This window comes from Chanos chanos, chromosome 12 (genome assembly GCF_902362185.1).
Source record: "Chanos chanos chromosome 12, fChaCha1.1, whole genome shotgun sequence".
Taxonomy (NCBI): Eukaryota; Metazoa; Chordata; class Actinopteri; order Gonorynchiformes; family Chanidae; genus Chanos; species Chanos chanos.
In genome coordinates, this window is record NC_044506.1 from 17,872,278 (window position 1) to 17,893,652 (window position 21,375).

Here is a 21,375-nt window from a genome sequence, read left to right on the forward strand (position 1 = left end):
CCGGCTGGGCCCGAGTCAGGCGACGTGGTCGTCCAGCACTGCCGTGCTGGGCCAGTAAACTTCCATAGATATTTATGAATGTTTGTGTTATGTGACAGTGTCAAAGATTCAGGCATTTCCTTAGATGTGACAGAAAGCTGAGCAGAATATAGCAGGTACAGTGTGATTTCTTTTTTTTTTTTTTTTTTCAGTCAGACGTGTGAATTAAGTCTCTCTGCCGCAGATTAGAAGAAATCTCTCAGGACTACATGATATTAAAATGCTTATCTGAGCGTCACGAAATCCTTACGGACACCTTATTTAACTTTTATTTAATACTTTATTTGTTAAATACTCTATTAGAAGACTGTCTCAGATCATTTTTAAGTTTTTGAGCGATAAGAGTTCAAATGCGTCCTCTCGTCACTGTGCTTTGTGTTTAACCAATCCAATTTAAGTCATTAAAAAACAACTTAAAAAAAACAAAAAAAACAAGGAAAGTGCAACATGGCACCATACTCTGTCCCATTGTCCTTCAAGTTGCTGCGTGTTCTGTGTTTTAGGTTCAGTAGGTTCTGTCTGCCGTGGTGTTTTTTTGTCACTCTGAGAGTCCGTCCCACTGTGTGATACTGTCCCCCTGCTAGCCATTTTGGCTAATGTCCCAGAGCCGGACTCCACAGGCATCCTGGGGAGGAAGGGTTTTCTATAGAAAAGGGTTGGGTTTTTTGGGGGGGTTTTTTTATTTATGCGAGGGGAGAGGTGAATAGGAGATGAGGAGGTTTTTTTGTTTTTTGGTTGTTGTTTTTTGTAACTGGATCTCTTTGCATTTTCCCCACCAAGAGCAGAATACGTGTAATTAAGCCGCTAGTAATGGAAGAGTTTCGCTGCCGTTGCCATAGAGACTGTGCTTAGAGATACCCAGGGGTCTGGTTCAGTCAGGTCATCTAATTGTTGAACCCGTAAAACACACACACAACACGCAGACAGTTTTTTTTTGTTTGTTTTTTTTCTGTTTTGTTTGGGCTGCAGCATAACATCACGCATATGCCATTTGAAACCAATTCTCTTTTTTTCTTTTCTTTTTTTTTTTTTATTGTCGAGCTGTTTCAGGCTTTTCTTTCTCTCTCTCTCTGTCCTCACACACATTGGTGTGGCTCTAGAGCCCCCTCATCTCCTTTCAGGTTTTTGCTGAGACGGAACATTGCAGGAATCAGACCAATCAGGGGAGAAAAAAAAGAGAAAGTTGTTTCTCACCAGCTGCCGACTGCCGTCTGGTCTCAGTGTGTCGGGGTGTGGCACGGCGCGGAGACCTGCCTGAGCAGTGTGCTTAGCGACACTCTACTGAGATGTGACTGACTGGTCTGGAGTGTTCTGATTCAGCCCTGTCCCACCCTGCCACTGAGCTTAATGCTTCTGTCAGCAACCGAAAAAAAAACAACAAGACCGTTAGTGTCTGGCCCAGACCGTCTGCAATATGTGTTTGTGTGTGTGTGAGTATTGTTTTGTGTGTGTGTGTGTGTGTGTGTGTCCGCGCATGTGTGAGTATTGTTTTGTGTGTGTGAGTATTGCTGCATTGTGTGAGTGTGTGTGTTTGCGCGTGTGTGTGTGAGTATTGCTGCGCCGTGTGCGTGTGTGTGTGTGCACTCTTAGGCCCAGTGCGAAAGCTTTAGGAATTGAGATAATCCTCATTGAAAAGCCAGCCCGGAGAGTGTTGATCACCACTGCTCATCTTGCGCCGTCATTGATATTCTATGACATTAAGGATGGGATCAGGGTGAGAGGGAGACAGCTGGGCTGTGTGTGTGTGTGTGTGTGTGTGTGTGTGTGTGTGTGTGTGTAAGTGTGAGAGAGAAATAGAGGGTGTGTGAGAGCCTGCATGCTGATTGCTGTGCCACCTTGTGACTGAAGGCCTCTATAAAGTTCTGTGTGTGTGTGTGTGTGTGTGTGTGTGTAAGCACATTCACAGTCATCATGTACCAATAAGCTGAGATAGCAAACAGTGTATGTGGTGTGTGTGTGTATGTCAGTGACACTGTGTGTGGTGTGTGTGTGTGTGTATGTCAGTGACACTGTGTGTGGTGTGTGTGTGTGTGTGTATGTCAGTGACACTGTGTGTGGTGTGTGTGTGTGTGTGTGTATGTCAGTGACACTGTGTGTGTGGTGTGTGTGTGTGTGTATGTATGTCAGTGACACTGTGTGTGTGGTGTGTGTGTGTGTGTCAGTGACACTGTGTGTGTGGTGTGTGTGTGTGTGTCAGTGACACTGTGTGTGTGGTGTGTGTGTGTGTGTCAGTGACACTGTGTGTGTGGTGTGTGTGTGTGTCAGTGACACTGTGTGTGTGGTGTGTGTGTGTGTGTGTGTGTGTCAGTGACACTGTGTGTGTGGTGTGTGTGTGTGTGTGTGTATGTCAGTGACACTGTGTGTGTGGTGTGTGTGTGTGTGTGTGTATGTATGTCAGTGACACTGTGTGTGTGTGTGTGTGTGTGTGTATGTATGTCAGTGACACTGTGTGTGTGGTGTGTATGTCAGTGACACTGTGTGTGTGGTGTGTGTGTGTGTATGTCAGTGACACTGTGTGTGTGCTTACTCACACATGCTTGTTTGACGGTCACTTAAGGCAAAGATTATGTTGACTTTAGAGTAAATGATGAACGAATTTCTCCAGGTTAAACAACTCGCCACTCTTTTAACCTTTTAGCCTAAATAACAACACTCTTCTCTCCGTTCTATGTGTGTGCGTGTGACGCTGAGATTGCTTTGAGTGTATGAGACAGGCGCATGCAAGTCTCTTTAACTTCTTCTCAAGGCCCCAGCATGCTTACCCTCTCTGTGTCTGTGAATATGTTTCAGTCGAGCGTGAACATTGTGTCTGTGAGAGTGTGTTTCTGGTTTAGTCAAGTGTTTGCCTAATGGCTATCTTAATGTGTGTGTACTCACACACACACACACACACTCCCTGCGTATCAGCCTACCCAGTTTGAGCAGGTGCCACTCATACCTCATTACCTCAGGAAGTCTGCTCATTCTGTTTGGAAAGCAATAAAACACACCACGCTAGAGACAGAGAGAGGGAGAGACAGAGAGAGGGAGAGACAGAGAGAGGGAGAGACAGGGAGAGGGAGAGACAGGGAGAGGGAGAGACAGGGAGAGGGAGAGACAGGGAGAGGGAGAGGGAGGGAGAGAGAGAGGGAGGGAGAGAGAGAGAGAGGGAGAAATGCAGGGATGCTGCAGTAGAGGTGTGAAGACTGGAGGGGGGGGTGGCTTTGGAGGAAATGAGGCCATGGGCTTATCTGTGTGTGTGTGTGTTTGTGTGTCGGCAGATATGACTACCGTGAAATGCTGCACAACTCCACCTTCTGTCTGGTGCCTCGAGGGCGGCGTTTGGGCTCCTTTCGCTTCCTGGAAGCTCTGCAGGTGAGCCGGTCCCTCTACAAACACACACACACTCTCACTCACACTCACACTCACTCTCTCACTCTCTCTCTCTCACTCTCTGTCTGTCTCTCTCTCTCTCTCTCACTCTCTGTCTCTCTCTCTTTCTGTCTCGCTCTCTGTCTGTCTCTCTCTCTCACTCTCACAATCACACTCACACACACGCGCACTCACAGGGCTCTGGGTTTCATTCTCTCTCTCACCTCTGCATTCACCCACACACTTTTCCAGGCTTCTCTCTCTCTCACACACACTCACACACACACTCACGCACAGACTTTCACTCTCACACTCATGGTTGGGTTGGAGAGCGGGGCCTGAGGCGGTCAGTGAGTAGCTGACACTTGTTTGACCCTTTGACTGACAAGCCCTCATTAAACCCAACTCTCGTCAGACATAACAGCTGCTTCACTGCTCTCCCTCCATTCACACACACACACACACACACACACACTCTCTTTTCAGAGGAAAGCCAACCTCATTTTGCTAATAACACTTTTTCCTCTCTCTTTTATCTCACTCTTTTTTAGTCTTGTTTTTTGAAACTCAGTCTCTCTCTCTATCTCTCTCTCTCTCTCTCTGACACACACAGACACACACACACACACACACTTGTTCTAGGCACGTGCTGGTTTTAGGATGTGGTTTTAAGAGTCGTCAGCAAGGTTCTGAAAGTGTTTCTGTCTTTAAAGCCTGTCTGTTTGTCACAGCACTAATAGCTTATGTTCTGTGTGTGTGTGTGTGTGTGTGTGTGTGTGTGTTCATATGTGTTTGGTATGATGCTGGGTACATATATGTGTGAGTGTAATGTTTAGTCCCCCTGTTTATGCAAGCAGCATACTCCTCAAATGTTACACTTCAATCAAAACAGCGTCTGTACCAGCTACCAAATGACCTTTCTGCCTGTGTGTGTGTGTGTGTGTGTGTGTGTGTGTGTGTGTGTGTGTGTGTGTGTGTGTAGGCGGCCTGCGTGCCTGTAATGCTAAGTAACGGTTGGGAGCTGCCTTTCTCGGAGGTGATTAATTGGAACACAGCTGCTGTGATAGGGGATGAGAGGTTGCTGCTACAGGTAGGAGTCAACTCCTCCTCTCCTCCTTTCACACCCCTCACTCATTTCCACTTTTCCTTGTCTTTTCTTCCTAAAGTCTCCTTATACCTTTACACCTTACAGATTCACTCCCCTCCTCATATTTCACAGCCTTTTCTCTGTTCCCTCTCTCTCTCTCTCTCTCTCTCTCTCTCTCGCTCTCTCTCTCGCTCTCTGTCTCTTTCTCTGTCTCTCGCTCTCCCTCTCCCTCTCGTTCTCTCTCTCTCTCTCTCTCAAAACTATCAAACACAACTGTCTGAACATCATCTCGGATCTTTACTCCTTAGAGAATGTTGACCGTGATAGAACATTCTTGAAAATCAAGAGATTTTTCTGACCACAGATATTCAGCCCAGCATGTTTCTAGGTGTTCCTTTGTTCAGCTGAGCCATGAATTCAAAGAATACCTTCATTTAAATATTCAAGAAAGGAGTGGGTCGTTCGGTTTTTGTAAGGCGATGAAGAGTACCAAGATGGCGGGGGGGGGGGGGGAGGGGGGGGGGGGGGGGGGGCTGCTAACGATACCTCAAACATTCCTTGCATGTAAAACACACCCTTCCTTCTATCTTCTTCACTCTTTCAACTCACCAAAATTCCCTCTCTTTTTTTTTTTTCTCCTCGTCTGCGCTGCTTCTTTCCTCTAGCTGATGTAGTGAGACTCCGGCCTGGCCAGAAACACGCTGATTTACTCCTCCTCTTCTCCTTCTCCTCTTTCTCCTCCTCCAGATCCCATCCACCATCCGCTCCATTCATCAGGATAAGATCCTGGCTCTGCGCCAGCAGACGCAGTTCCTGTGGGAGGCCTACTTCTCTTCAGTGGAGAGGATTGTTCTTACTACTCTAGAGGTGAATGATGACCACTCTAGACAGTCAGCCTTACTGCAGCTTTCACACACTGAAACTGTGTGTGTCACACACACACACACACACACACACACACACACACACAGACCTCCGCACATTAACACACACACACACACACACACTAACACATTCAGGCCAGCTTCTAGACAGCTTTGACACTTTTACTCCATCAAAGAACCCTCACTGCATCCTTAAAACCTGTGCATTCAGCGAAGCCAAGAATGCGATGACTTTACCCCCCCCCCAGCCACAAATTTTGTTTCTTCAGTTTAAATACTAGTCGGAAAGGGTAGCGTGGTGAAGATGTTCCAGACCTAATGGGCAGGCCCTATGTATTTAAGCAGACTAATTTGGGTGGTGATATGTAGCCTGTACAAGCACACACACGTCGGGAACGTTGGCTGGGTCGTAAGGTTGACAGTGCTACAGTCAAATGAGCCCGGCCCTCCCCACCCCGCCTACGGCTTCAGAGGAGCCGCCGTGGCAGCAGGAGGGTTAACGCACACCTGACAGAAAAATATGCCGTACCAGACAGCCCCATATTTCATATTGCACTCTGTTCATTCCATATATCATCGCACAGGATTTACTGAGCCAAAGAAATGAGGGAGAAGAGCTTTGGAAAGAGGAGGAAAAAAAGAGAGAAAGAGGAGGGAGGGGGGGGGGGAAGAGGGTGACATGTAAATGGTGGAGCTTTGGTCGCTTGGCGATAACAAGCGATACGCTGTATTCCGTTTCCCTCCCCTCCGCGACCGGCTCTCGTCCGATCTCAGATCCCTGCCGATACACGGCCGCGTCTCTTGACAGATTTAATCTGCGCCGCGCAAAGCCCGGCGACCGCCGCATCTCTCCCTTCATCTCCTGAACTCACCCGAACGAGCTTTGACCGCACGCGGTGGCCCCGTCCCACCAGACAGCCCTCTCAGCCAATCAGTGTGCCCCGCCGTATCCAAAGTAACCAGGGTCAACCAATTACATGAGATGTACCTGCTGACAGCAGGGAGTACATTATCCAATGGCAAGGCAGACAAAATGTATGCCCCTGTCACCGCACAGCTGCAGCTGCTCAACAATTACCTTGAGTATCTAAAAGGCTGTTTGTTTTTCTTTGTCTTCTCTCTTTTTTGGGGGAATGGGGAGAGGGGGGGGGGGATTTATCGTCCTCCATTTGGGAGATTGTTACTGTGGCGACACAAGATTGAGTCGTCAATCATATGCCTTAAGGCCAATGAATGGAGGAGGTTTTTTAGTGAGAGGGAAGAGAAACAGCCTTTCAGCAAGTCTCAAGATTGCATTTCTAAGATGACTAGTGTTTTTTATCGCGAGGGCATGACAGTCCAAGTTAATCTGTTCAGCGAAGTCAAATGGTTATTGGCTGCCCTGAAGGGGGGAGTCAAAAAAAGAAAAAAAGAGTTCAAATGAGATTTTTTTTTTCTTTTCTTCACCGCTTTGCCACCTCAGATGAAATTTTATGCTGTTTTGTCAAAGGTATTACGAGGAATCCTCAGGCTAATGTTAGGAGCAAGAAACAGAACACAGCTTTCCTCCTATCAAAGCAGATAAGTGCAGATGCCAACGATTACTCCCACCGCCAAACACAAAACCGCCGCTTCAATCTTTTTTTTTTTCTTTTTTAAATGTTGTAATTCAGGTTAAGAGTGACACTCAGGGCTACGAAAGCGATTACTTCACGGGAACATAAACAAACCCCCGACGCCGGTTAGCCGCGGCCCCTGCCCGTCAGTTTGTGGAGCGTTGGGTGCTGGGGGGAGGTTATGAAACTGAATTTGAGCCACGCTTCTGAATGAAACGGCGCGTACAGTCGTGCGATCCTTGTCTATCTTAAGAGGTTTTGCTCAGAGACCATGTCGTCTTAGCTGAAGAAATTCCAATTAAGGCCGGCCGCCGGCTGTCGTCGCGCTTTCAGGCCCATTGATCGTATAGAGATGCCGTCCTCTGGAGCATTGCAACGCTTTTAACTCATTCCCATCTCTCACTGTGACAGAAACACATCTCCACAACACTCATATATCCCAAAGCATGTACAAAAACCCTTTTGTGCCGCGTTATTCCACAATCGCGTTGTTCCCGGGGTACCGACTTCACATTAACATATGACTCGTCGCTAAGGAGATGCAAGAACGTCATTGTCCTGTTGTCCAACCTTCCAGATCATTCAAGACCGTGTGCTCCAGCACACATCCAGGAGCAGTTACATGTGGAACAACCACCCTGGGGGGCTCTTCACCCTGCCGCAGTACTCCTCCTACCTGGGCGACTTTCCCTTCTACTACGCTGCACTGGGTGAGTTCTCAGCTGTCTTTCTGTCGGGGGGTACTGAAATTCACCTTCCTCTTCTGTTCTGCTATGACGGTTAGAGAAGACAGAGACAACGAGGTCTAGAGCGTGATACTCGATTAATGAGTTCACCCAGTCACTCGTCTGTCGCTCAACGCTCTTAGACGAGGCAGTGACTGAGGACTACGAGTGTTCCCTCCATAAGACAGTCACATATGAGATGTGGTCGGGATATTGATTCTTTGGACATGAGGGAACGTTCCAGAAGTATCAGGGTCTTGCGCAGAACAGTCTGGAATTGTGTGTTGGCTTAGTTACATTAATCGTTTAACATCGCCTCGCTTTTTCACAACAAGTAATCTATAATGTAGTTTGTTTTTGTCATCACACAGACTCTTCCTTGTGTTTTGATGCTCTCATTCATTATATCTCAATTGACAAGAGTGGGGGGAGGGGGGAAAAATAACACATGCATTCAGTTTTTAGTTCTTAAATATGAAGATTGCCAGAGATTGTTCATTGTACAAGACTATGGGTTATTGAACCACCTGCTGTAATTCGTCAAGTAAAATCTATATTCACAATCTTAAGGCGATACGCTGCGACTGTCGCTAAACGCGACCCTGCACACGCCCACGCGTGCCTCTATCTTAATCTGCCGCTCTCGTCGACGCAGTGACGCGGTCGATACGAGGCCTCTTGTTAGCTACTGAAATGAAGGGGGGGGGGGCACAGTGCTGTAACAATCGTGAATTATCTGGTCCCATCAGCACATTTGTCATAGACTCTCCCAATTAAACGTGTGGAGACAGGGAGACAGGCTTCTTTTAGTCATCTGTGCTCTGTCACAGCATCTGGGTGAATCTTATTCTCCACAATAACTTTGCATTTCTGCCATACAGTGTCTAACAGGAAGACTGAGAACAAAATAATTAGATCTCTCTCATTGTGTGTTATGAAATAACCCCTCAAAAATCTTATCTCTTTCCTCATTTGTCTGTCTGAGCTTCTACTGAGCAAGAAATAATGAATTAGTTCCCAAAATACAGAATTGAACCAAACCTTATAGCTATATACCCCAGGTATATACATGGGAACGCAGGTTGGAATTTGTTCTAACCCCATAGTCTCTAATAGGTTTCGATACTGAGATACCTTCACTTCGCAGAGTTCACATTCAGTTATATATAATCTTTTCTTTGGCAAGTCTCTTTTCTAAATATTTGGAAAAGAGAGGGAGCACCGCCATCAGACAATGTGATAAAATGTGTCCTGGAATTTTGTGTCCTGGACTGAAACATGGTCATGTGACTCCCGTGCTGTACACAGTCATTTTCACTAACTCAGACGCATGGGAATTTTGTCGAGCCATGGCGCGCCGACGTCACGTTTACCCTATTTGCGGCTAACTCTATTTCAGGGATCAAGCCGTCCCCCAAGTTCACGGCCGTCATCCACGCCGTCACCCCTCTGGTTTCCCAATCCCAGCCTATCCTGAAGCTCCTGACGGCAGTGGCCAAGTCCCAGTACTGCGCTCAGGTAAGACGACCGTCCTCTCCGTTCGCACAAGCAGTCCTGCATGCAGATTAGACCATTTAGTGATGCTTGCTTTGAACTCGCAGCCCGGAGACCACTTTCACAAAGGCAGAGTCGGGTAGTTTAGCTAGATAAATAAACCGTTCTTACTGAACTGGAGACGTCTTTGAAGCGCTCGACTCGACGCGGTCACCTTAACCACTCGACTTTCGGAGATTTGAAGGATTATCTTTGTCGCTTGTCACAAAAGGCAATTAAAAAAAAAAAAAAGGACGCTTCCGCACTCAAAGGCTCCGTTCCGCTTCGACTCGATAAACTCTGTCCAGACCCGTGGGATTAAACTGGGTTTCCTGTTGATCACCATTCGCACGTTTCCATGGTATCAGGTCCCTCTGAGGATTTTTGATGGCCTGGGAAACTGAACGTATTGATTTGTTTGTGTGTGGGGGGGGTTGGAGACGCGCTGAATTAAAAGCAGCCGGCTCCGGTTTACCACGCAAGCGTGTTGCGCGTGAACGTAGACTTGTGCGTCGCCGACATCTCTCAAAATTGTCTTTCCTCGCCCCAGCAGGAGGCCCTGCCACAAAGCTGCTCATGGACGTTTTTTTTTGTTTTGTTTTGTTTTTTGCTAGCTTGGTTGGGTCTTCAAATCAAGTAAGCTCCTCCAGTGAAGTGAAGGGGACAGGAATAGTAATGCAGCCCACCTCCCCCACCGCCACCATCACACAAATGCACTTTGATTCATCACCCAGAGCCTCCACTCTATGTGGAAGGAATTGGAGGAAGAAAAGGATATAAATAAATGAGAGAGAGAGAGAGAGAGAGAGAGAAGGATTTTGAACTTGTTCTGGCAAGCCATCTCTGTGTAGCAGTCGGCCTCCTGCTGTGCTCCCGGTTCTGAGGGGAGAACTGCATATTTTTCCCTGTTCCCCTCGTCACAGATGCAGACATGAGACACACACACACACACACACACACACACCTCCACCCACAGTGCACTGAGAAGCTAATACCATCTGCCTCTCTGTCTTCCATTAGCACCTGAAGAATCTTCATTTAATCATATATAATTATACATTAATAACAATAATAACCACTACATTTTGGGCAGCAGCCTGTTACACACTGTTAAAAAAAATTCCCAGAGCAGATGATCTTGTATGACAGATAATTAGTTGAGAGTGCTCCTCTATAGCTGTGAGATATGCGGTGGTCACTCTATCTTTCTCCAAACACCCCTGAATCAGCCAATCAGAGGCATGAGAAGCCTTTGAGTATCAGGTTAAGGTGTGTAAAATCATACCCAGCACAAAATCTAGCCATTGTGAGGCCCCTAAGAAAGAGGATGGCTAATCTCTTTGTAAGGTCTTAAAACCTTCTTCAAAAACGTCTTTCTCTTTGTGGCCATCTGCCTTGAAACACATTAGCTAAGAGAGCCGTTCCCTTCTCTCTCATGAGCTTATCTGGCTATCTTTGCTTTCCAACTCGCTACGGCTAAACGGGAGATGAATCACCATTTCGCATGCCTATGAGCTTGACCTGTGCTAATGAGATCATCAATTGAAGTCTTTTGCGGTGTCGAGGCGAGAAGGTTGCTCCACGCGCGACTCGAAAATTAGCCGCGCGGATCTCTTCCGTCGAAGCGGACGGTTGCCGGTCGAAAAACGTAGGTCAGAAATTTCTCGTCCTACCAATTACATACAGAGACTGGAGTCCCAGAGGGAGCACTGGGAGGGGGAGGGGGGGGGAGGGGGCGGGGCGGATTGAATGGGGGTTGCATTAAACTCGAGTGATCATATTAAAGCCAGAGACGGTTGTTCTGGAGCGGAGGGTAATTACTCACTGACATTTTAACAGTGACAAATTGTGAATGAAGGCACAATTCAGTAGCTCGTTGAGACGTGAATGAGGTTCTTTTTTTTTCTATTTGAGACCATTTCACCCACAAAATTAGCGAGCGATGCATTTACCTACTGTTTACATACCCTTGAATAATATTTAAACTGGAAATTGAGTTGAATTAATGTGTGTATGCTCACCTCAAGGGGGAATCTATTAGAGGTGAAATGTGAACAAATTTAAGAAATATTTTCTCTCTCTCTCTCTCTGTCTTGCTCTCTTTTTCTGTCTCTCTGAACTCTTCTCTTTCTCCCTGAACTCTTCTCTCTCCCGTGTTCTGTATCATTCAGATTATTGTGCTGTGGAATTGTGACAAACCTTTACCTGCCAAACATCGATGGCCAGCAACCACCGTACCAGTTGTCGTCATCGAAGGAGAGAATAAGGTAACAAACAATGCACTCAAACTCACATACTGACGCACGTTCAAAACAGACTTAAAGCGCAGTTAAAGCTCGATTCGACAAGCTAAAATCCAGACAAACACAGAAAAACAAATGTGCATCACTTCGCACACACACACACACACGTAGCGTGTATGCCATTTCCGTCTTATTGAGTAATGTGGGCCAGCGTTCAGTGACAACTAAACATGGAGAATCAGGGACAGTTCTCTAACTGAGACAGACAGACAGACAGAGAGAGACAGAGAGAGAGAGAGAGAGAGAGACAGAGACAGAGAGAGAGAGACAGAGAGAGCCACTGTTGACTGGCAGTTCTCGCAGGAGTCAAGAGGATTAGTTTTCAGTTGGCTGCAGCAGACAGTGAGGTGCATGCCAGGCGGCCTGTGGTTTGTTGTGTTTGTGGCAGTCTTGTTTACAGAGTGGAGAGAGAGAGAGAGAGAGAGAGGGTTTGTGTATGTGCGTGTGTGTGTTCCAGTCTAGACCAGCTGTAGAGAGGAAAAGAACGAAGCCCTTTGAGCCGTGACTGGCAGCTTGACCTCTCTGTTCTTGTTTGTGTGTGTGTGTGTGTGTGTGTGTGTGTGTGTTTGTCTGAGTATGAATGAGAGACAGAGAGAGAGAGAATCTGTTTGTTTTTTTTAGGGTGTGCAGTCAGGTGTTTTTTTTTGGTGCAAAAGTCTCTGTTTACCTTGGAGTATCTAGTCGGTGTGTATAACACCAGAGTTCCTGACTAACACACACATTTCTCAAAGATATCAGACTCCCACGAAGGTTTCTGTCACGTAACAGAAACATCCCTCAACCTGTGAGAGAACACACACTGTCCATCCAGGACACACACGTGAGCTACATCAGACGAACCAAATCAAGACAAGATCAACTCTTTTATTTGCTGCAGGCGTGTGAGATAATATGAGATGAGCTGTTCTTTTGCTAGCTGTTAGCGTGTGAGGTATTGGAGAAATGTCAGAAGTTCTCTTTAAAGTCCTCTGGGCCTCAGAGCTTTTGTGGGCTCACCCTTGTCATTATTAATTAATTAACAATACTTAGAAGCAGCCTCACCCAGGATTCAGAGAGAGGGAGAGAGAGCAATGTTGGTTATCTCACCTCTGAAGTTTTCTAATTCACTGGAAATGGAAAATCACGAGTGTGTATTTGTCTGCCCGTGTGTGATTATGTGTCTAATCCTTGTGTGTGTGTGTGTGTGTGTGTGTGTGTGTGTGTCTGCCTGCCTCTGTGTCTGTGTCTGCCGGTGTGGGGGTGTGCGTGTGTATGTGTGTGCGCCCCTGTGTGTGCGTGTCCATGCTTGTGTGCCCGTGCCTGTGTGTGTCTGCCCGTGTTTGTGTGTGTGTGAGTGTTTACGCGTCTCTGCCCGTACGTGTGTCCGCGTGTGTGCGTGCTGTATATTTTATGGGAGACTTGGAGATGTCCAAGTCTCCCATAAGAGGCAGGTGACCTGTGTGTATCTGACATTTGCACCATGGCACAGGCTTTATTTCACTTTGAGATTTAATGAGAATGCAAGTCTTGGAGAGGTCTGACCTTCACGGTGTGTGTGTTCATGCATGAGAGCCAGTGCTTCTGTGCATACGTGTCTGTTCGTGGATGTGTGTCTGGTGTTTTTTGCATGTGAGCATATATACCCAAATTTATTTCCATATGAGGTTGATTTTCCAGTTTTGTGTGTGCTTTCCCGTGTATGCGTATTTCCTTAATGTAAAAGAATATTTATGTGGTTGGGGGAGTTAGTTGTTGTTCAGATTCCTTGGAGGAGACAGGGGCGTTTCTCTGGTCTTTGCATGAGACATGGAGAGAGAGAGAGAGAGAGAACGCAGCTCGCGGCATATAAATTCACAAATCTCAGCTTCACCTACAGTCAGAGAGCGTCTCTTCATTTACTCACCATCCACACACACACACACACACACACCCATGTAAATATTTAAAGGAATGAATATTTCAGGCTACCTCACTGTGAAGGCAACATTTCCTCTATCTTTCTCTTTCTCTCTCTCTCGCTCTCTCTCTCTTTCTCTCTTTCTCTCATTTTTCTTTGAGAGACAGCGTTTTGTTATCTAAATAAGGTGAAGAAATATAAAGTGAAATCAGAGGGGAAAAAGAAATGGTCTTAGTTTCATATATTGATTCAAGTGATTGAAACTGCATTGATTTCCCTATGCTGACTGTTAACACTCACCTCCTCTTCTCTCTCCATCCCCTCCCTCCCCCTAACTCCCCCCCTCCCCTCCCCCCACCCCTCTCTCCCGCTCTCCCTCCCCCTCTCTCTCTCTCTCTCTCTCTCTCTCTCTCTAGGTGATGAGCAGTAGGTTCCAGCCCTATGACAGTATAGTCACTGATGCTGTGTTGAGTCTGGACGAGGACACGGTGCTCTCCACTACTGAGGTTTGTTTCCGTGGGCTTCAGACCTCTCAACATCTCCTCCGGGGCCTGGCCTGCCCTTATCATCCCTCTCTCACACACTAACACCCAGCAGAGTAACCAGGCTCCTGCTGATGATGTCATAGGGCCGAGGAGTCCAAATCTGGTGTAGTCTGGGCTTGTGTCAGCGCCCAGGAAACTATCTCACTCTCCTCTCCTCTCCTCCCCCCTGCTCCCTGCTCATTCCCTCCCCACTGGCCAAACTGAGTTCCTCCTGTCGCAATGAGAAATTGCCCTGTCTTTTCTCACTTCGGTCTGTGCTGAGTCAGATAAGGCACCTCCAGGCCCCTGTGTGCAGCCAACTCAGTCCACACACACTCACACACACTTCCTTTAGCAGACTGCCCATGCACCTCAACCTCCTCACTGCTCCTAATGGAGATCTTCAATCATTTTTATCAGTGCTACACTGCAGGAAATCTGCAATTACATTTGTTCTTTGAAAATAGATTTTCCCCCATAGTGGTTTGTGGTTTTTTTTTTTTGTTGTTTTTTTTTTTTTTTTTTTATCTGAGACTCTGTTTGGCAACACATGTGAACGCAGATGTTTCTGCAGAAGAGAGGTTAGTTTTGGGTCTGAAAATTCCACTGTTTTTTTCCTCCATGAGTTTCCAAGGTTGGGTGTTTTATGCATTTTCTCACCACTCAGTGGTAATTTCATCTCCAGCCGAGGCTCTGGTTATGACGCTTTTGATGTATTTCAGTAATTATTTGTTTAAATGCTTTGATCTGAGAAAAAGAGGGCATCTAACAGCAGTTGCTTTGAAAGTTGAAAGTTGTGTGCGTGTGTGTGTGTGTTTGTTGTGTGCGTGTGTGTGTGTGTATGTGTTTGAGAGAGTGTGTGTTTGTGTGAGTGTTACTCTGGTGTTGTTGAATTATTTATGCAGTCATTAATGTCTGTCAGGATTGTGATTTGACACATTCATAAAGCCTGTTTATGAATGGTGGAGGGATGTGTGTATATACACTATATGTGTTCTCTTTGTATCTGCTCATTTCTAAGGATTCATTACAGACTGATCTTACACTAGTCATAAAACTCAGTTCCTGATTGGTCAGATGAAATGTATCAGAAACAAACCAATCAAAGCCCTGTTCTCAGTGGTCCCTTACTTTGCCTCTTGTTCCTCCAAAGGTGGATTTTGCCTTCACTGTTTGGCAGAGTTTCCCAGAGAGAATCGTGGGATATCCAGCTCGCAGTCATTTCTGGGACAGTAATAAGGAGCGCTGGGGCTACACTTCCAAATGGACCAACGATTACTCCATGGTTCTGACAGGGGCAGCCTTCTACCACAGGTAACGGCTCAGAGTCGACGCACTTTTCTCACGGCAGCCGGACAGAGCCTCTTTCACGGCCTCTGCCCTGGACTGGAATGCCCTGGTCAGAATGGTCCAACCAGACAGAATGATTAGCACAGTGCTTTGCTCTAATGAAATATTTGTTTGAAAGGACTACACTGGAGAAACTTGTTTCAATACTCCAAAGAATTAACCCGGCTTTGGTAGATAACCGATACACTGTCATGCCTATGAATATTCACGAGTTAAACACTGTCACCCGCGCCAGTGGTCCCACAGACATGCAAAATATTGTAACCACATTGCTATAAACAAAAGTATTTATACAAAACAAAATATTGCTTGAGATGTGACACGCATAATTGTTCTCTAATGTTCTTGTGATGGATGACTTTGAACGTTTAATATGACAGAATGTTTGTCTCCCCTGTCTTCAGACAACAGCGTCCTTATCTAGAACGTTCCTTTATCTTCCAGGTATTACCACAGTCTGTACACCAGTTTCGTGCCAAGCAGTCTGAAGAACATGGTGGACCAGCTGGCCAACTGTGAGGACATCCTCATGAACTTCTTAGTGTCTGCAGTCACCAAACTGCCCCCCATCAAGGTCACCCAGAAGAAACAGTATAAGGAGACCATGATGGGACAGGTATGAAATATGCTGATGTGATTATGATGTGGTCTGAGTAAAGCAGCTCTTAAAAGCGTACAGAACTAACAGACTGGATTTTAACTGAGCAGGACATCGTTTGTGTTTCAGGATTTCAGTTGTGCAGGAATTCGTTCATTCGTTGGTTTGAAATGTTTTGTTTGAAGTCTTGGTAACACTCCTTATGAACGGTTATTCATTCAGTCATTTGGCGTAAAGCAATCTCAAAGCCACCACGGCATTTATCTGGGGAAATGACCAAAACTCAGCGTTATGACTTTGTCATTTGACCTTTATGTCATTTGGCATAAGAGGTGATGACATTGAAAATGACACAGTTTCACTTTATGACAGTTGGCAGCAAATGGAACAAACATCTGTATATGTTAGAGTCAAATGTCATTTAATGCTCACATGGACTTCATGTGTGACCTTTCATGAGAACTGTGTCTGAAGTACCTTCAGTGCCAGTCCGGCCTGTAGATAAAGCGTGTCCAGCCCACGAAAGAGCAGTGTAGTTTCTGAATCAGTGGAAATGAGAATGGAATCTCCTCCCTTCCTGATGGAGCAGCACAGAAAGGAGGTGTGGTTTTGATCTTAACTGTGTTCCTTTTGCTCACTGCTCAGTCGCTGCTTAACCCATTAAGGCCGGATGCAACATTTGCGCGATCCCTTTAAGACCGGATGCGACGTTTGCATGTTTCTCCCTTCAGAGCCAGATGCGACGTGTGAGCATATTAGATGATGTCATCATTTTGAAGATCCGTGAGCGATGAAATGTGTCGTGATTCGCTGAAACGCATCTGGGGAAGGCAAAATGCTTTCTTTGTTTTTGGGGGTTTTTTTAGTGCGAAACGCTTGCTTTGTTTTCGTCAGCCATCGTCACTGTCTGAAGTGCAACTTTAGAAACGCGTTTGCAGTCCACACTGAGGCTAAGACAGGCTAAGAGCGTTGGAAAAAAAAAAAACAAATAAAGCATTTCGCCTTCCCCACGTGTATTTCAGAAAATCACAGTGCATTTCATCGGTCTCTGGTCTTGAAAATGATGACGTCGACTAAAACGCGCTCAGGTCGCGTCCGGCTCTAAAGGGAAAAGCATGCAAATGTGGCACCTGGTCTTAAAGGGATCGCGCAGATGTTGGATCCGGTCTTAAAGGGATAAGACTTAAAGACGGTGTGATGGAGTCAGTAGAAGGTAGTGATCAGGGAGTGAGGGAAGCGTAACTGACGTTAAGTTAGGCACTTAGGGACCGAGTGACGTCGAACCTCACGTGTCTTTTCTCCTCCTCCTCCTCCTCCTCAGTCATCCAGAGCGTCGCGTTGGGCCGACCCGGACCACTTCGCCCAGCGCCAAACCTGCATGAACAAATTCGCCAGCTGGTTTGGCGGATTGCCCCTGGTCCATTCCCAAATGAGACTGGACCCAGTTCTGTTCAAGGACCAGGTCTCCATCTTACGCAAGAAATACAGGGAGATCGAGCGTCTCTGACGAGACTGGCGCCCCCTGTCGGAAGGGCGGGGGGCAGCGATAGACTCTGCGGAGAAGACGAGGACTGCAGTGGGAGAGTCTTTGGGGCGAATCCCAGCTCTGTCTTCCACTCAGCACATTGCCAATGACGACAAAGATGCCAGGACGTGAGTGGTGTCTGGGGAACTTTGAGCGCACACCCACCAACCCCCCACCCCCACCCCCCCCCCACTCCAAACACACACCTTAACCCACTTTTAACCACAAGACTCATTGGGAGAATTTTTGTTTTTTTTTTAATTCTATATTGAATGCAGCAAGAAAACAACATCTTCCCCAGCAGACTGGGCAGAGTGGTTGAGGACAGGGAGGGTACATCAGTGTGTTTGTGAGACCACATTCATTAGTCTGCACCAGGAACCTAACCACAACTCTATCCCAACATTTCCTAGATGAATTTTTTTTATTCTTTCTCAGACCAAGTCTTAGATATCTCTCTCATAAGCTGTAAACCGTTCTCTTGTTGTAATTGCATATTAGCCTTCAAATGGGATTTATCTGTCAAACAGGAGAGGTCATTTTAACTAATGTTTTCATTTTTTTTGTGTCTTCTTTTTTTGTGGGGATTAAGTGTTTTTTGTTTTGTTTTGTAGTTTGTTTGTTTTAAATACAGTGAACTCTGACCTTTTAGGGCGGTAATTCATATGCCGCAGATCAGTCTGGAGAATCAGAATTGTTTTATTTGCTGAGAACAGCTTTCAGGTTGTCTTTTTTTTTTTTCATCTTTTATAAAGGCGGATAGACCACAAACACCAAATGGAAAAAGAAAGCTGATATAAAATGTGTATACAGGGTCGCATCGTTGCCTTCTAAACCTGTCCCACATTTCCATATTCATATCGCCAAAAAAAATCCCAATTGCATGAAGGAACAGTCTCTGTTTAGACATAGATAGTGACAGTATATCACACATTCAGTCAGCGCTGTGTCATATCAGTAGAGTTGGGGATTTCCCTTTGAATGTCACCATAGCTGCCCCATACTCACTCACTCACTCTTTTGTTTAGAGCTACGTCGTAAAATAGCTCTATAACCCAAACCCAGAGATTAGTGTCATCTCTAAACAACTGTCCCCCTTTCAGAGGAACTTGCGGTTCATTCAGAGCGGTCGGTTCTCCGTCTAATAATAATCATTAAAAAAAAAACCACTGTTCTCCGTTTGCGTGGAAACACCTCTGATTCTAGAGGAAAATGCTTTCCCCCCCCCCCCCCCCAGAGTGTAGCACTTTCATTTACTATGTGCTCCTGTTTCACACACTGCCATGTGGGGGCTAGCTGACCTTCGCTTTTTCATTTCTAGCTGTCTGAAGACTGCCTGCACCTCCAAGTCTCACATAACCACATTATTCAAAGTCTGTTCTCCTCATATATTCTCCTCCACACCCCAAACATACTCATGCACTACACTATCCTCTCAGAGCCAAGTGTGCTTTTTGTTGTTGTTGAATTAAAAATGGGCATCCTCTCTTTTATTGATTTTATTTCAAGGGAGTGGCGCCCAGGACAAAGGGTAGTTCCCTTCCCTGGTCTACTCTGTTTTTCTCCCCCCCCCCCCCCTCCCCCATAATCCAGAGCTGTTGTTGGAGTTGATGTGGAGCAGGATGCAGTGAGTCTCAGCTCAAACGGGTACTTGAATGTCAGATGACTTGAAGGAGTGCCGTACTTCAGTGGCCTTTTGTGAAGGTGACTGCACTAATAGTGTGCCAGCTGTCAGCCAAAGCCCAACTGTGGGTTGGTTTTTTTGGGTTTTTTTTTTGGTTTCTTTTTTTTTTTTTTTTTTCCCTTCCCCTCCCACCCCTGACATTTACAAATAGGTCACTGTGTGTGTGGAACTCGTAGCCTTTTATCCGAAGCATTGCACAGCCTTTTGTTTTCTGTTTTTGTTTTTGGTTTTTGGTTTTGTTTGTTTTGTTTTGTTTTTTTACAGAGCAATGCAAAATAGGTTTTGACATAGAAAAAAAATGTTTGTCTTAATCTCTCATTACATGGCAATTGTTTTATTGAAATGTACACTACAGGTTTTTGTATGCCTTAGGATTACCAGTCTTTGGAGACGAATGACAAAAGTATGTTTTGATATCCAACGTCTATTTTGTAGTAAGCCAAGATGTGTTGTTGCAATAATTGTGTTTTATATGATTTTTTTTTTTCCTATGATTTCAGTGGATTTTTAGCAAGACCTTTGACTTAGGGAAAGAAAGAGTCATTGAATCTAATCAGCTATTAACAAAAAGCTAACCCGAAAAGAAAAAGAATTGAAAATAATGACATTTCCCCCTGCAGATGTTGCTGCGAGTGCTTCAGTACAATCAGTTACCTGCAACACAGTGACATTTCAAAGTGTTTCCTGGACACTTCTAGAGTTGCTTGAAACTTTATGATTCTCTTAAAAAGAAAATATAAATCTATATCCTCTGTAATGTTCGATTTGCCCACATCTGGTCGACGTTTTAAGTTCTTCTTTTTTTTTTTTTTTTAATGTCAGGCTTTTACGTCTCAAATCAGAGAGATCCTTTGCACCGCAAACACACGCAAACCGAAGACACAGATCAGAAGCCTTGTCTCACTGTATATAATGTGTATTCATTTCACATTGATAAAACCACATATAACAACATATCAAATATGCAGTATCAGACATAGCCTGGACATTATTTTGGGAGGAGGGGGGGTTAGCTATATATAGCAGAAAATCCTCTGCACTCTGAGCTCATAACTTGTTTATTTCGATGTTTCTTTTTTTGTTTGTTTTTTCTGGAGAATTTGTTTTTGGTGTTCTTTACTGAGTGGAATGGAAACTGTACAGATGTGGATGTATTCATTGTAAAAGAAGTAGCTAAATGACATTGTGAAACATGACAAAGCCATTCATTTTTTTTTTTTTTTTTTTTTTTAATCTCTGTCTTCATTTGAATGCTGCTGCTCTCCCCTGCTCTCTCCTAAGACCACCAAAGAACCTTGGTATCTGTCCAATGACCAATAAGCATTCATACATCAAACAGGAAAAAAAAAAGAAAGATTTTTATCTCAGACAAATGATTTATGATCAAGTAAGAATCAGTTGTTTTGTAAACCTACGTTCACGTACTGGTAATGAGTGCGTCCGCTTCCGTTTGAAACTCCTCAAACGCTCTTTTGTGGTAACTCTTGGCTGTGAATCGATGGAAATCCATGTTTATAGTGCTTATCTTACTCACAAGGGAATGGTTCACATTCTTCCATGTGATTCTCATTGAACACTGAGAACACACGGCAGTTCAATCCGTTGTTGTGGGCATGCACAGTAGTCTGTTCATAATTGTGCCTTTGGACATTTAATTTTCATAAGCACATAGGCCAACTTTTTTAATGTTTTGTTTTTTTGGTTTTTGGTTTTGTTGTGGGGGGGGGGGGGGGGGGGGAATGTCGTCGTAAAGAGCTCTGGATGTCAGATTTACATCGTCTTACACTGGAGTTTCACGCCATCCGTTTCAAAGTCCAATCTTTTCATCTTTAAGAGAGAGTGCTGAAGACACCCAGACCTGCATGACCACTTCAAACTATTTATGACAACGTGCAGATTTCCTTTTTTTGTCTTTTTTTTTTATATATATATATATTTGTCTGATCCCTCCTGTCCTGTCCTGACCCCTTTCTGCCACCTCCCTGTCATTAACAAATGACCTTTTTTTTATAGAGAGAATAAAAAAAATAGACAAATGGCAATTTTGTATGGATGATTTATAAGAAAATGAAATAAAGTCATATTTGATGGTATAGAGTGCTTCCGCCGTCTGTCTTTATCTTTTATATAATGTTCAAAATACTTCTCCAGATTATGGTAATCTGGACTGTGAACTATGGTAAATTCATTCTGTTCACACTAGAATATTCAAGTTATTTGTTTAAAACTGCTATGGTGCTATAGGTCAATTAAATGTAGTTCAAATCTGTGCTTGTGCAAACAACATCATATCCCTTTTTC

The 21,375-nt window shown here is 45.1% G+C and overlaps 1 protein-coding gene across 1 annotated transcript in view; it reads left to right on the forward strand.

Moving 5' to 3' along the window:
* The window catches only part of ext1b (exostosin glycosyltransferase 1b), a 54,513-nt gene extending 37,141 nt beyond the window's left edge, over positions 1–17,372 (forward strand). The window contains 10 exon segments of the mRNA XM_030789003.1: positions 3,300–3,393; positions 4,373–4,480; positions 5,225–5,344; positions 7,534–7,666; positions 9,081–9,199; positions 11,386–11,481; positions 13,810–13,899; positions 15,071–15,231; positions 15,712–15,883; positions 17,187–17,372. Of these exon segments, the coding sequence (XP_030644863.1) occupies positions 3,300–3,393; positions 4,373–4,480; positions 5,225–5,344; positions 7,534–7,666; positions 9,081–9,199; positions 11,386–11,481; positions 13,810–13,899; positions 15,071–15,231; positions 15,712–15,883; positions 17,187–17,372 (1,279 nt within the window).
* The last annotated feature ends 4,003 nt before the right edge of the window (positions 17,373–21,375 follow it).